The 16,418-nt window shown below is 41.0% G+C and overlaps 1 protein-coding gene across 1 annotated transcript in view; it reads left to right on the top strand.

Moving 5' to 3' along the window:
* The window catches only part of calcr (calcitonin receptor), a 60,656-nt gene extending 51,176 nt beyond the window's left edge, over window positions 1–9,480 (top strand). Inside the window, exons 18-22 of the mRNA XM_005728725.1 lie at window positions 465–525; window positions 696–762; window positions 888–1,106; window positions 1,943–1,984; window positions 8,504–9,480. Coding sequence (XP_005728782.1) covers window positions 465–525; window positions 696–762; window positions 888–1,106; window positions 1,943–1,984; window positions 8,504–8,725 — 611 coding nt within the window. The 3' untranslated portion in view covers window positions 8,726–9,480. The remainder of the gene's footprint in view (window positions 1–464; window positions 526–695; window positions 763–887; window positions 1,107–1,942; window positions 1,985–8,503) is intronic.
* The last annotated feature ends 6,938 nt before the right edge of the window (window positions 9,481–16,418 follow it).

Genomic DNA, 16,418 nt, shown 5'->3' with positions numbered 1-16,418 from the left:
TGTGTGTGTGTGTGTGTGTGTGTGTGTGTGTGTGTGTGTGTGTGTGTGTGTGTGTGTGTGTGGATGGATGGAGGGAGGCCAGCTTGTCAGATCCATCTGTGGCCAGCACACTGCAGGGCCTCATTGAAAATGGACCCTACATGGAGTTTTGTGTTTATATCCAGAGGAAAAGATGAAAAATCTGTGCCCAGTGTCTAGTGGGTGTTTACCTACACAATGTCAAATTAGAGGGAAAAGTAACAGAAAATTAACTGTGTGGTAGTGTTGTCTTTGTTGTTAGCGGTGCAACAATAAAGCTGTCGCAGGAGAGTTTGCAGAAATAAGGAGGACCCAGCTTTCCAAGGAAAGTTTCATTAGACCAGCAAACAAAGCTAAACCACGCTTTCACAGTTGTGTTAATGACAAATGCAATTTCACAAAACTCACTCAAGACCTCATATGGCTCCCATCTTTTCCTCTCCAAGGTTTTCCTCTAGTGCCTGTATCCATCCACGCCGTGGCGAGGAAAAAGTATTTTGACGACAAGTGAGTAATGTTCCAGAAACCTCGGCAAATAAACAGAAGATGTTTACATTTGCGCTGGGCTGTGTGCGGTAGAGTGAGAGCGTGCAGGCGCGCGTGTTTTCATATGTGTGTGCACGCATGTGTATTTTGGGAGGCTGACAGCACTGACTGATATGTTTTTCCTTCTGTAGCTGTTGGATGAGTGTGGAGACCCATCTGCTCTACGCCATCCACGGCCCTATAGTGGCAGCACTTCTTGTAAGTCTGCTAATCCACTGTTTCCGCACAGAAAAAGCACGAAAAACTAATTTTACATGATGAGTCTTTATATTTTTGTATTCATTTAGAGTTTAATTCATGATTTGTTTTTTCTTTTTCTGTAGGTCAATCTCTTTTTCCTGCTAAATATTATCAGAGTTTTGGTTACCAAGTTGCGAGATACGCACCGGGCAGAGTCCAACATGTACATGAAGGCAGTGAGAGCCACCCTGATCCTGGTTCCCCTGCTGGGAATTCAGTTTGTCATCATTCCCTGGAGGCCGGAGAACCGGCTGGCTGGTGAAGTCTACGAGTACATAATGCACATACTCATGCATTACCAGGTAGGCACGAGCTGCAGCAAACACACAGGAGCTCAGTTCAGAGTAATCTAACAACGACTTGAAAAAGAAGGCTAGTGCAGCTTCACTGCCCTGGTGATTCAGCCGTTTTGCACCTCGGGCTTAAATCATAATGACCTTGAAAAAAGCAATTAAATTATTGCAATAAATATGCTTAGCATGAGCTTTACTTTATACGGAAACCTTAGTGCAAAACTGAGACAGTGTACAACCTAGATTTGTCCGTACCCTTGGGCTCCCCAGGCTCACGATGCTGATTTTTAATTTTGCATGACTGAACTTTTACGCCCTTAAAAACATCGTTCTCTGCCCTGTGGTTGTTATTATCTATTCATGTGACTCCCTTAAAAAAACATTTGGGTTCAACCTTAGCTTTGTTTTATGTTTTAGTAGCTTCTTAATTTACTCCTTCCCCCAAAAAGACGACATTTGAAGGAGGTGGGCGTGAAATACGACAGAAGCCGCTCAGTTCAGGAAAAAGAAATGAGGGTTGACCCTGGTAGGCATTCACAGGGGAAAGAGTTAAACAATCCATGAAATATTTATGGCCCATTAGATAATTCTGTTGTTGCCCCAATATTTCTTTGTATTCTCTCTTTAAAAGTTGCTTTCCCGTCTCACTTCTATAAAGTCACACCCTGTAAAAAAAAAATAAATAAATAAATCATGTGTCTAAGCAATTCCTTCCTCCAACGTTTCGGCAGATGGCTGCACTGTCTGAGACTACTTCTGTTGTGATTTTTTTTTAGATGTAAAAAAGCAAACTGAATTTACTAGAAAAAAGAAATGATTATCTCCTTTTTCCATCTTTGTTTCAGGGTTTGCTGGTGTCAACCATATTCTGCTTCTTCAATGGGGAGGTAAGGGCTGTCATTTAGTTAGCTTATTAGCTAACATTAGCGCTGCTCGCGTGTCATTTGTTGCTAGGTGTAAGAAGGCAGTAAGGGGAGCTTACAATGCTCATTTCCAATTCCATATTTCTATTTTTGGATCCTACTAGAGTAGTGTTGCAAGATTTACAGTTCAAAATCATTTTTATTTATTTTATACTCGCCTATTTTACTGCTCTCTGGGTTTCCCAGTATCTGAAACAAGCTGCGTTAGCTCCTTTCTTCCCTCTCTCTCTGAGCCAGTTTTCTTCTTATATGCTAGCCCTTCCAAAAAGAAGTTTTGAAAAGGTGGTGGTGGGGTTGCTGTGCTCGCAACCCGCTGTGTGTCTGACACAATTGGTTCACTTTAATCAGTAAGTAATTAATAAATTAGCTTTAGCGGAAACAAAGGGAAATTAGCCCCAGGACGAAGCTTGTTTTAGTCTTTAGTCGCTACGTGTAGCTAAGCTAACATGCCTGATTATGAGTATCATATTTTTATTTAAGCGTGGTATCAATCATAGCGGTTTACTTCTGGCAAGAAAGTGAATAATCCCCCAAATATCTGAGAGTTCCTTTAAAAAATATTGTACCCCTGTGCCATGTTTGACATCATAATAGCGTAGTTTTGATTGAGCAATTGGCCTTTTGGAAAGGTCAACCTGCACATGTTACTCTGGGAGCTTTTCAGTGATTGTGTAATAAAACCGCTCATCCCTTATGACATTATGCATGACACATCAGACTGCATCAGGTAAAACATTTTCAAAATTTGTTTTCAGGTCAGATCTCTTCCATCTGTATCGAAAAGTGACCCATGAATACCAAACACAGACTCATAGTTTTGGTTTTGGCCTTGAGTACGTGGGTAAAATAGCTGTAGCTTCGCAGAGATCTCTCCAAATTCCAAATGTAGCAGGTTATAAAACATTCCTCCGCTTTTTCCTCTTCTGAGACCAGTCTGGTGCTACAACAGTAAAAGCAGAAGGGTCATGTCAGGCGAGGAGTAAGACACACTTTATAAATGACTGTGTGGTTTCCAAGCTCAGCTGAATATTGACTCTTCTTTCTTCGTTCTCCTGTCAGCCTTTCTAAGCCTGTCTGCAGCTGTCTGACAGCAGCATCCTTAACTTGATTCAAATGCTTCACCAAACCGATGAGCTGGAGTTGCATTGAACGCAGACCTCAGGTTAATAATTCTGTGAAGACCTCACAGCTCTCCAGACTCAATGTGTGAAAGATGCTTTCAAGCTCAAGTCTCCACAAGGGTTGTAACATTAGAGGACACATTTCAGGCATTTTGCTAGTCCACACCAGTGTGTGAATGGCGCGTAGACATCAAGCAATTAAACAACTATTTAATTGCTATTATCTGTAATATTTAATTAAGGTGTTTAATTAAGAAATATTTATGCTGTAAATTGTGTTCCCCAAACAAATATTGATGCTTTTTTATGAGGTGTTTTGTTGCAATAGTGGAAAATACTGCAGAGATGCACAAACTATGGAAAACATTAAAGCCAAGTGAAATAAATTTGTATGGATTGGTCTCCTGTGCTTATCACTTCACACCATGAAAATAGTTTTGGCCAGGGTCCTATTTCTAGCCAGAACCTACTGTACGGTCCCATACTGTGAGGGCTGTCATTAAGAGCAACCATTTGCTGTGCAGGCTCTGCCCTCATGCAGTCCTTCAGAATGCAAAGCAAATGATGTCTGTGTGCAGAAGCACTAAGAATTTTACTGTACAATTCTTCTTCTTCTCCATTTCACAATGAAAAAAATACTCCACCCACAGTACACAGACATGCAATTAGTGGGGTCAGGTTAATTGTTGAATCTAATTTACCCATAGGTCTGAATGTGAGAGCGAACGGTTGACTGCCAACCTGTTCAGGGTATTCCCTGACTCTCGCCCTATGGTAGCTGGGATAGGCTCCAGCACTCCCCCGCGACCCTGATAAGGATAAATGGAAAATACTATGGGAATTTAGGATCTTGATATTTCTTAAAATAATTGTTTTCATCTCCAACAAAATCTGATTTTTACAATGATGACTTTAGCTACAAGAGGCTTTGGTGTCCCAGAGAAAGGTGCTTTTCCAGAGTTGCTTGAGTTTGTATAACAAGCAACAACCCTGAGAAGGCAAAAAAACCCCACTGTGGATCTGTTATATGTACACTTCTTATATTTGGAAGTTGTTGCTGTTGGCCAAGCAAGGAGTGCTTGATGGTTTTGTTAGCAACAACAAAAATCTCTGGAAGACAGTGGTGGATGATCGTAGGATCCTTTCCATGATAAAGAAAAAAATTAATTTCCCAACATTTTCCAGGAGTCAGGCAACTTTCCAGGAATAGAACAGCCTGATTAGACTTTGCCAAAACACTTTTAGAAACCAGAGCAATTTTAAAAAAGGATTCTTTGGAGAGATGAGAATAACACTTAAACCTGGCAGGAGGATGGGAAGAAAGAAATGCATGGAAAATGCTTGGATCGGCAAATGATCCAAAGCATACAGTATACCATCACCTGTAAAACAATGTGGGGGAAATGTGATGCTTGTATGCTTTTTCATTGCACATGTTTTGATTTGTCACAGTAGGAAAAATACATCCCACTTTGGGAATTCCCTGCTTTTGTCTGTGCCGTTCCATTCTTAAGGCTTACTGCGGCACCTAATGGACATGAGTCATCTTGAAGTCCACCTGTGCTTTCTGTACTGTGACATGGCAAACACGTGCTGTGAACATGTTCACTCACTAGTGTTTTCATTTTTTGTGAGTTGAGAAAAGACAGAAGCAGAATTCTGGAGTGTAACATTTTAATTTCTGCTCAGGTTAAATCAAATCCAATTTATTGGTTTGTGTTTCAACAGAAGCACCTCACACGTGAACAATGAGCCAAAACATACAGTGAAAGCAACATGGAAGTTTTGGAGGTCAGGAAGTGGAATAATGTGTTTGCAGAGTGGCTGCGGTATAAGCCTTCACAATAATCAGTGAAACTGGCTACACCAGGCATAGAGCCAGGGATCGCGCCTCTGCAAACATAAAAATAGACCAGGCTTGATTCCCCCCCTCCAGTACCGACACTTCTGGGTGTCAGAACTGACGACAGCTAGCATAAAGGAAATGATTCCAGCATCAGATTTTATTTTGCTGATACATCTGCTAACATCATCCTAACTCACACATATCACACAAACTAGGTAAGAATCTTAAAGTTTCACAGAATTGTGGCCCCTCAAAACACTGGAAGCATTAAAACAAAAGCTCATCGTGGTGTTTTTGTGACTCACGCAGCCCTACGCCAACCGCACGCATTCCACAGCACAATGTCCACAGCACAATGTCCACGCTAAGTGTTAGAGCACTTAGCATGAGGTGTTTGGCAAAGAGGACCTAGCAACCCACTGTCAAGCTCTGTTTTATGCATCCAGCTTGGAAAATATGTCACTTATTAACTCGTACATGAGCAGACAGAAAGCAGTCTCATCACCGTAAAGGATGCAAACAATTTGTCAAACACAATCAATGCATAGGGCAATACGTGTAAAGGGTGAACACACGAACTGTCACAAGGGAATGCAGTGGTTTGTTTGCTTCACCGGCATAATGGCCAATTCATGCTCTCTTAATCAGGACACGGGTTTCCTGGGCTGAGTTCAATTCTTTTTTTTTTTTATTTCAAGGCCAAACTACAAAGACCTGCCTTGTTTGTTCAATAGCCCCATTGTGAGGTTAGGTCAGTGAGACAAACAGCTTTCAAACTGTATTTGTGACACCAAGCACGACGTTCAGCATGAAGCTGTAAGACTCAGATGCTCATTTGTCTCAGAATGACAATTAGTGCCATAATTTATATCATTAGATCATTCTGTGTTAATGTACCCACAGTAATTACAGTGGTATTAAGACATGACTGAATAAAATTATTACCTTTGCACCGTTAGTAGTTTGTGTTTTGGGAAGAAGAAAGATTTCTACCATATGCTGTAGACAACTTAGCATTCATGTAGTGTGATGCTAATATTGGTTTCCACGAAGAGTGTCACGGCTGGCGGGGTGAGCCGTGTGGTGTTGGAGGAAAAGGAGGACCCAAAATGCGGCAGTGACTGATGATTCGAGTGACGTTTATTTACAAGTGGTGGAGTGGCAAAAACAGGCAGTGAGGCATGACAAAACAACTGAAGAAACCTAAACTGGGAGAACTAAATGACAAACCTGAGAGCATACAAAAGGGGTGCGGGGCAGAGAGACGCAGAGACAGGAACGAAACACCATAGAACGCAGACGAGCCGACAACGAACACAGACCGACACCCACTAAATATACACACACAAGGTAATCGGGTAATCACACACACAGGAGGGAAGAACAGCTGAACCCAATACACATGATGACCGGAGGAGACAAGCTGAACACAATGACAACAGACAGAGACCTTCAGAACAAAACAGGAAATCTAGAACCCGAACCGGACACAAGGGGGGAGGACACAGGATAACTAGAACAGAGGAAAATAATCAGAAAACACAAAACGCTGGGTCAACGACCCAGCACCATGACAAAGAGTTGCTGTTGTTTGTTCAGATGCAGCGCCAGCGGCCAGTCTGCAGGGCTGCTGCCTGAAAAGTTTGAATTATTTGTGATTGTTATTGTAAAGGAACACGCAGGAAGACTCTATTGACAAAAAAATAGTTCCATATTTCCTTGTTATTTCAATGACCTCATAGTTTCTAAGACATATCAGACACACGATTCTCAAGCAAGCTGACAGGGAAAAGCACTGCTGAATTTTGGACTGGGGCGAGATTGATTGAAGTTTCTGCATGTAACGCTGTGACTAATGATCGCATTAAGGCTTAAATAGAAGGATTATGAAGGGTTACGTGCTATAAGTCACGAGGGTAGTAATGGATTTTGTGATGACACAAATGGATTTGGTTCACAGTAAATTAATGTGTTTAATGCGCCAAATGGTTGCAGCAAGATAACAATGGTTGTCAACATGCCTATTCAAAAAGTGCTGGAAGATTTGTTGCTTATATAATCACTACAGTTATATTCTGATCATTTAATTGGTGCAAAGCCTGAAGAGAAAGAAGTTGTGCACTTTGTTTTTTGGTCAGGATGCCAGAAAGAGAAAATTGTATGTACCCTTTGGGATAATCATGGTCATGTTTTCATACCTTTGAATGGCATCGGTGGAAAGATGCCATTTGACTGTTGTTAGATTTAGTAGGTGAAATGTGTGGAAGTCAGTTTATTTATAACATGGTTATAGATCACTTCATTATGTACACCTGTTCAGCTGCTTGTTGCTGCATATATCTAATCAGTATTTAGACACGGTCTAGACAACCTCCCAAATTTTAAATTGAGCATCAGAATGGGGGAAAACGTAATTTACGTGACTTTTAATGTGGCGTCATTGTCACTGCATCATCATTGCTTGTCTACTAGGAGTTTCCTACAAACCATCTCTAGGTTTATAGAGAATGGGCCTGAAATGAGGAAATACCCGGCGAACACATGCCTTGTTGATGTCAGATTAGAGGAGACTGGTCAGAGTTACAACCAAGGTATGCATAAGAGCATCTCTGAAAGCACAAAATGCTGATACTTGAGGTAGATGTGCTTCAATGACCAAAGTAGAACATGCAAGATGTCTTAGCTAGACCATGCTCCTGTCAGATAGGAAGAAGAAACCGATGCTACAATTTGTGCAAGATCACCAAAATTGGACAACAGACAAAAAATTGGAAACATGTTGGCTGAGTGTCGATTTTTGCTGCAGTATTTGGATAGTAAGCTCAGACTTTGGTGTAAACAACAATGATGCATTGATCATGCCTTGTATCAATAGTTCAGGCTGCTAGGCCCCCTCACTACCAGCTGAGCACTGTTTAAATGCCACCGCCTTTCTGAGTAGTGTTGCTGACCATGTCAGCAGCGTACCCCATCTTCTGATGGTTGTTAAGGATAATGTACCATGTCACAAATGTCAGTTAATCACAAACTGGTATCTTGAACATGACAATAAGTTCACTCACTCATCAAAAAAGCTCAGAGGAATGTTCCCAGCCCCAGGTTGACAGGTATGCCACGACAAATTAAGGCAGTTCTGAAGCAAATGGGGTTCCTGCCCAGAACTAGAAAGATAAACCTTGTGTATTTATCTCTTTTTATAGTGAGATGATCTGGCCACATGCACAACCTGGCCACCCCCGCCCCCCAAAAATGGATATTTACATTTTATAGCTGTCATCTGCTAATGTGATTGAAATTTGAGTGGCCCACACATGCTGCAGTAATAACATGCACATCAGTTAAGATCATTGTCAGTTGGATCAGTGTTGTCACAAACTTCTCCGACTCAAAACACAAAAACAAAGCTTGCAGTGAAGTCAAATAATTAAATTAGATGTAAAATATTATTATTAAGGCTGCATGTGTCTACATATGAGACACTAAACCACCTTTTTTATGTGCTTGTGTGACATCCAGGTGCAGGCAGCTGTGAAGAGACAGTGGATGCAGTATAAAACCCAGTGGGGTCAGAGACGAAAGGACCACTGCTCGATGCGCTCCACGTCCTACACAGCTACCTCCATCACCGAGGTACCCGCCTTCATGTACCATCACGACTGTAACACCGAACACTTGAACGGGCGCCACACGGAGGACTCTGAGCTGGTGGCGCTAAAGTCGGGAGACACGTACGCTTGAGTAACGCCGAGGATAAAATGCGTAGCGGTGGAAAAAGCCGAGGACGAGCAACAAAGTAAACGTACAGCAAAAAGAAGAAAATGAATTCAGTTCACCTGCCATATCTCAGCGATTAAATCTCCGGGGCTTGCTCAGCTCAGGAGGATGATAGAGGCCTGAAAACAAAAAGCTCATTGACGTGGATTAGCTACAAGGCTGACACTTTACTTTACATTGCTGTTGCAGCTGCTTTTTCAGAACTTTGATGTTGAGAACTTGTGACGTAAGGAGAGCTGCTTTTGACATGTGTCAACTTCCTAAAGCTGCTAAACTGCGTGTGCCCGCTCGCAGTGATGGAGGCTTGCACTAGTGTGGAAATAACTGTGACTGTGTGAGGGTAGCAAAGTTTTCTTTCTTTTCCTGACGGTGCTGAAGGTGACAGCGATGATGTAGAGGTGAATAATGACTGCGATGGTGTTGATGATGACTATCAAAGCGAAGTAGACGAACCAATCATTCCTAACCTCACCTATACCAAAGGGTACTGTTTGGTGGTCACGACCGCGGGGGGGGGGGCGTACTATGTCCAGCTAAGCACAGGTGCCATAAAGCAAAAGACACGGACGCAAACACACACGCAAACGTCAGCAAATCTCATCGACCTGATCAAATGTGCCATGAAAGAGGTCAACTTTCAGAAGACCCTCTCCGCTCCAACCTCTGGAATTGTGTAAATAATGTATGTTCACCATGTTTAATTAAAAAAAAAAAAAGTGTTTTAAATGTTTTAAAAAGATTTTTGTTTTCCACCCACCCACACTTTCTATCAATGTTTTATCCTTGCCGATTCCCTAGTACGTGCTCAGTAAATGTCCCGTGATGCTGCATTCCTGACTGCTTTGTTGTTATGCAGTTGCTGTATTTGTGCCGATGCTGAAGCTCACAGGGCTGTGACGCAAAAATGCACACACACGAAATACTTCAAAGCTAAAAATAAAACCGTTCTGTTGAGGCCGAAGAGCCACCGGAGTTGATCCACTGTGTTCTGAGTTATGATTCAGTCAGCTCTGCCAATGATTCTAATTTATCCTCAGCCATCCTTTGTGAGCTCATGATGTCTCTAATCTGTCACCTGCTCTTATCTGGGAAAAGAGAAAGGCTCGCTAAAGATCAAATCCAAACTGTATGCGCACACTAAACCTACCGATGTCTTAAATGCATGTTCGCGTCTTTGTCACGGTCTTGCACAAACATGATGTTTAAACTCATCCATCAGTGGTCCTAAACACGTTCCTATTACTCCTCTGCCTTTTCTTTATTAGGCTTGGTTAAGGGTTTGTTGAAACCTTAGTAAATGCTGTGTCTTGCATTTATCTGTGCAAGGTCCTTCAAATCTGGTCATTTTTTAAACTGCATGTCCAATAAGAGACATTTCAGTTCCACCAGATCAAAACATTTATATTTCTAGAGCATGTAGCCAATGGCTATTAAATCCTCTGGCTGCTCACATTACTGTGATTTGTTTTTGCCTCCTTAGCAGCAACTTCTCTTTGCTTACATTGTCAAAATGGAAAAGCGTTCCAAGTTGAGCTAAATTCTTGGTAAAAGGCATGTAGAAGTAACATCTTATATAATAAAGCTGGTGATACTCGGTATCTTTTGCACTTTTAGTAAGCAGAAATTCAGCAGTGCGTCAGCGTGAGTTGTTCTCGCTGGCGCTCGTGCTGATTTCTCCAAAATAAAGATGTACATCTTTTAACATGTAAACACATTTACTTATCTAGTACTTTAAACTAAAGGCTGAGTACTTGGAGGAGGGGGAGACCTCGAACCTTTTTAAAAAAATATTACTCAAACAGAGGTTTGCTCAAGAGTTGTCTGCCATATTGGACGTGATACAACCACCGATTGTGAAGTGTGTGTTCCCCAAGTGCTTAGCAAGTGATTGGCTGTCACTTGGTGAAATCGAATGCAAAGAGGACGCGGCACCAGAACACTTATGATTGCTGTGGTGGTGATCAAACTGTTGTGGTCACCTGTAAATTTGCAGACTGTCTTGTCTGCAAACACTCACTTTTAAACCACCAACTAGTAGTAATGTAATAAGACTTGACAAAGTGGATGGAGAGCAGAGAATGTTCCGCTCAGTCAATTATCTTTATTTTTCTGACAAAAACAAGGTGATAACTAATGAAAAAACTAATGTACGAGGGCAAAAACTATGTTGAAACATGTTGACATTTTGCCAACGAATAGAAATAGAATAGAAAAAAAAAATCTGAAACGAGATTTCTTCGGGAGGGAGACTAGATAGTGACGAGGAAGAGAAGCGTAGACTTATGGACACTTTTTGTATTTCATGTCAAGGAAGATCAGACGTTTTGTAAATGGTGTGGAGCAACTCAACAAACTTTTAGACTTTTTATTTTAGTCCAGCTTAGATTTAGTCTACTATAATCTTATAACATTTAGTTAACTACGACTAGACTAAAACTAAATTATGTTTTAGTCAAAAGACTGTGACTAAAATGAAATCAAAATTTGATGTTGAAGGTTGACCTTCAAAGTAAATGTTAGCGATCCACCCAACATGTTTCTGAAGGCTTTTACTGTGAAGGAAAACGGTCTTTGCTGTCAGGTTGTGTCGCACTCTTTGCACTTTCACTGCTGCTCAGAGAGTTGTGAGTGTTTGTGGGCAAGTCAGTGTGTTGCATGTAACTACAGGCAACCAAAACACAAGTTTGTTGCCATGGAGTCACTGACCAGGCTGTAGGCCTGTGTGACTGGAGCCTTTATCACTTGACTCTGCACTGTCATCATGTTCGTCGCACGTCTAAGGTGGCAGACAAGTTAAAATCCCAACCTCAATACATGATGCCTTTGATCATTTTAGAGATTAGTTTCAACTGTGAACAAAGAATCACTATTAATAATTCTGAAATCACAAAAATCAATTCAAAGGTGTTTAAAAACTAAATTGGCTACACACATATTTATATAATGAGAAAACATTTTTACTGTCATTTTATGTGTACGTGGTGCATTTGTTGAATGTGTGCTCAATTTTTATTTGCCTTGTCATTGTCAACTGTCGGGCACCACCTGTGAGAGATTAGAATAAGAAAAAGCTCTAAATATATCTAATCTTCATAGACATTGTGAGATCACTGTCACTATGGATAAGAGATGCTCCACAGGTATCCATGCAGAATAAGTTTGTATATTGTAATGATTGTAAGAATTGGCTTGTTGATATTCATTAATCTGTAAGTATTTGCTTTCTTTAATCAGAGGAAAATCATATGAATGCAGACTATTTTAAAAAAATATTTTCATAGCTATATAGGAGATTTATCTGAGTACATCTGAGCACTCACCACTGAGAGCGAATCACACAGAGTCACTCATGAATCAGTTCAGAAAATCAAATCATTTTGATGAAATTACTCAAATCAGGGATGCCACTATTTACTAGTTGTAATGGCGCAGCTTCTCTACAGTACATAAACCGCACGCTGCACAAGCTGAATGCATTCAGTCCCTTTTCATGGCTTCACCTGTCAAATCCTCTTACAGCCCCCACCCCTTTGCATAAAACAGACATTGGGATATGTTTCATATTTCAGTGACTTTTATGTTACCAGCTGGCTGTAAGGAACTAGGAAGGACCGTAGAGAGACAATCATGATGGCAGAATAGGTTTTACTGATTCAAATGTTTTAGTATGAGAGAAAAATTATTTATTTTAGTATGAAATACATCTTCCTCTTCATTTTTATTATGGTGATGTTTCCTGGATCTTGTGCACACTGTAAGACATATTATTAGTGTTGTGGATTCTGGATTCTATATATTTTGTATGTCTGTTCATGCCCATGTAAATACAAGCAAACACTGTGTACATAATAGATTTTTGCACTGTGAAATTCTATGATGATTATTTTTGTTACCCCCTTCCCTTCTCATTTATTTTTGGCTTGTGTTTGTCTCTTTCTCCTTCTCAGCTTGGACTAGCATCATCTCAGAGCTGATAAAAAATGTATTTTGTAAAAGCCACAACGATTGGTGTTGTTTTTTTAAAATCTTCCACCCATTTAGCACAACAACAGAGACATATCCTTTGGTGTCACTCTCTATTTCTTGAGCAATCAGCAAAAACAGAAAGCTGTGGCGTGAATGCAAAAGGTAGAAAAAGATGAAAGCTAACAATCGGAAAGTGGACAATTTTCAGAGTCTGATGACTTAATGATTAAAAAGCGTGCTTTGTTTTGTTATTTTCGTAAATAATTTGGTAAGATTATCGAGTTTAAAACCTTTCTGAAACAAACTTTGTTTTCCAGCAATTCTGCGAAATTCTGTGTTGATTTAGCAGCTTACTCGCCAACACTTTCTCCTGTCAACATTTCAGGGTTGAGAGAATTTGTTTAATGAGTGTGCAGGGAAAACAGGGGAAGTCTAGCTCCATGTGGTGTCTTGCCTTGTGATTCCTCAAGGCAGTGCTGGCAGCGCTTTACAGCCCTGTTTTATTTTAAAGGTTCTGCCTGAATTACATAAAAGCATCTGATGTCTGTAACAGGAAAAAATCCACTGACATGGATCCGCTACAAGATGAATGTCGGCGTACACTCCATAACATATTAAAGTAATTACGATATGTTGCTCACAGTGGTGAAGGCTTCATAAGTCAGCAGTTCAGTGATACTTGATATGCTGTATCCAGGAGACATCTAATCATCTGTGTAACTAAAAGAGATCTGACCAAAGCAGTTTCTGAGATGAATAATCTCCAGTTCACCCAACATTTTAAGGAGAAATGCAGTCTTGGACATTGGTCAGAATCAGTGTTTGGCCCAGGATATACAGTAATATAAATGGTTTACAGAACTACTTTTAAAAACCCCAAAGCGCTTGCAAACTCAAAGAGCGACTCAACATTTTTACAACGTCTATTAAAGGAGAATCTACAAGAAGCCAGAAGTTGAAGAGAGGATATTTAAAAGGATGACTGCTAAACAACCAGCTTCTGTATAGTTTCAGAGTACAGGTAAGATGAAGCAAAGGTTTTTCACAATACAGCAATAATCCTAGCCTTCAGGCTAACATTAGCTAGCAGACTACTTTTAGTGCTTCGCAAAGACTTTATTGGGGAGGTTTGCCAGATTATTAATGGCCCCCCAAAGTATATCTCATCTTAGACTATTATTACTTTTTAAAAATTCATCCAAAGTACTTGTAGACAGTCCCCTTACTCATAGTTTGACAGTTTAGCTATTGGTCCTTTCCATCTCATGTTTCTTTTGGGATTGATCACTGATGCTTCGTCGCTCATTATCATTCAGGTTCCTCTTGGTTGAGTCGCTCAATCTGTGGTCAAAGTTTAACTCTACAGTCTTGAGCTTCATTAAGACTTCTGTGGTGAATCTATGTAGAACCTACGATACAGCGTACGCCGGTGGCTGACACCATGGCCACATTCATACTTGTTAACGTTAGCGGTGACATGCAGTTACATTTCTAGACAGCAACATGTCTGGTTTCGCCGTAGGTTATGGTTTAGGGTTTTGTTACGAAGTTCCACAGTAACCACAGAAGTATAATTTTACTTTTAGGCCTTTTTTCTTTCTGTATCCGAAAATCCACTAGAGTCCACTTAAGCCTGAGTGATGGAAAGTTGGCCATCAGACGCTGCGACTGTGCTGACTCGTCTGTGGAGAATTTGCATTACAGTTAGATACTACGCATGCGCTCCAGGTGCCAGATTGCTAGCAGACCTCTACAGGCTGTATCAAAAAGGATAATCCTATTTCAAAGCACTTTAATTCTGCAGCCGTTCACCAGTAATTATCAAATCATGTACTGTTAGAAAGAGGGGATTTGTGAGTTTCACCCTGTTGCTGGTAGATAGCCATAACAAAAGCAGCGGCTGGAGTGACTCCAGACATGCTCACAAAAGTATGGAGCGAGCTGGACTATCAAATAGACATAAGCTGTGCTTTACGAGGGGAACACATTCATTCAAACAATTATGAAGATTGGAAGTTTTGTATATAAAACTATTCAACCATATTTTTCAAATTTACCGCAAGCTTCTATGTCTATTACTGAAAAAAATACTTCTTTGAAATCAGGTGATTCTTTTTGTGTATTACAGGATGTGGAGTCTCCAGCTGTCTCTTTCCATGTCCACAGTGGAGTATAATAAGGCTTTAGACTGCATCTGATAAAACCTGAGTCTGCCAGAGCGCGCTCGGGTCAGTGAGACATACATTTAGTCAATAACGACGCTGAGAATCTGCGTGGACGTCTGCGTACCTGCTTGTTTTTTCTGACTTGCCGTAGAAGAATTTGCATTAAAATTCACATACTGCTCACATACCCAAGGGAGGTGGATTTCAAGAAGACTTCAGCAAAATATTACAGGAATGACTGCTGTGTTGTATTGTCTCCAGCTGTCTGTGTCCATGTCAGCAACAGAGTACAATCAAGGCTTTAGACTGCAGCTGATGAGGGACTGCAGTCCTTCATCTCCATCTCTGGAGATCCTCTGTGAAGATCCTCTCTGACCTGGGAAGCCGCTCTAAGCTGCTGAAGGTGAAGCGCTTGTTCCTATGCTGCTATGCTGAGTTCACGGCGGCTGCAGTGACTACCTTCACCATAAAACAAGACCATAAAAACTGGGAGTCCATCTGCAGCACAAGCTATGAACTGGACATGCAGCCAGATTTGTTGCTCAAATATTTGTCACAAAGAAACTCGCAATTAAATTTCTGCCAAGCAACCCACCTGCAGACTGTCGTTAAATAATTACCTGAACAGTCAATGCAAGTCTGAAACTGTATGCATACTGTACTGATTATGAAGACACAATAAGCTTTAAGTCTCCTAAATTCTCTAAAACCCCTCGTTAGACCCGCACAGTGCAAGAATGTCAGCAAACTGCTGCGAGACGCTTCCGTCTGGAGAAAAGGTTAACGTGGAGCCTTTCAGAAAAATGTCAGCAGCTGCTTATTTCAAGCCATTCATTCCCTGACAGCAACAATCTCACAGTACACTGGACCAATCCCAAAATATGTGGTGTGCACCCATTAATCGTAGATAAAAGTGATCATGTGGAGCGTTTTGCTCAGCTGTGTTAAAAGATGAAATGACACTGGTCCACATCTAAATCTCCAGCCGTGCTTTTTGAAAAGTGCTTCCAGTTTGCTTCAAGGTCGCCTAAAACTGTCGTGTAGCTAAAACTGCTCCGATCACTGTTGTCAAGGATTTTTACTTTTCTTCCCTGCCCGCGCGTTGGACCTCTTAATGTCCACCCATTCCAGCTCAAGTGTACTGACTGAGTATGCTGAACCACTCTTTCACCCAGGGTTTGGGGTATTTTCTGCTTTCATGGCCAGAAATTCAGCTGAGCAACTCAGCAGAAGGCACAAGGATATCCAAGAAATGGTGCCTTTTTTTTACTCTAGCTCAGCTGGGTTACACACAAAGACTCAGAGGGCCATTTCATTTATCTACCTCTCAAAGCTCACACTCCTGTTTCTGGTTTCATACTGTGCTGCTCTCAACCCAGCAGCAACACCAACCCTCCAACCAACCTCAATGTCACATTAAATGACCAAACTCGCCTGGAGGACTCGAAGGTCAAACTTTTACCAACAGATTCTAGTGTTTGACCGGTTGGTCATGAACACAGTAAAACATTAGCTTTGATAAAAAA

Source organism: Pundamilia nyererei, unplaced genomic scaffold (genome assembly GCF_000239375.1).
Source record: "Pundamilia nyererei isolate P.nyererei 1_Seehausen unplaced genomic scaffold, PunNye1.0 scaffold00030, whole genome shotgun sequence".
NCBI lineage: Eukaryota > Metazoa > Chordata > Actinopteri > Cichliformes > Cichlidae > Pundamilia > Pundamilia nyererei.
Note: the sequence above shows the minus strand (reverse complement) of the source record. Positions and strands in the feature narration are given on the sequence as shown.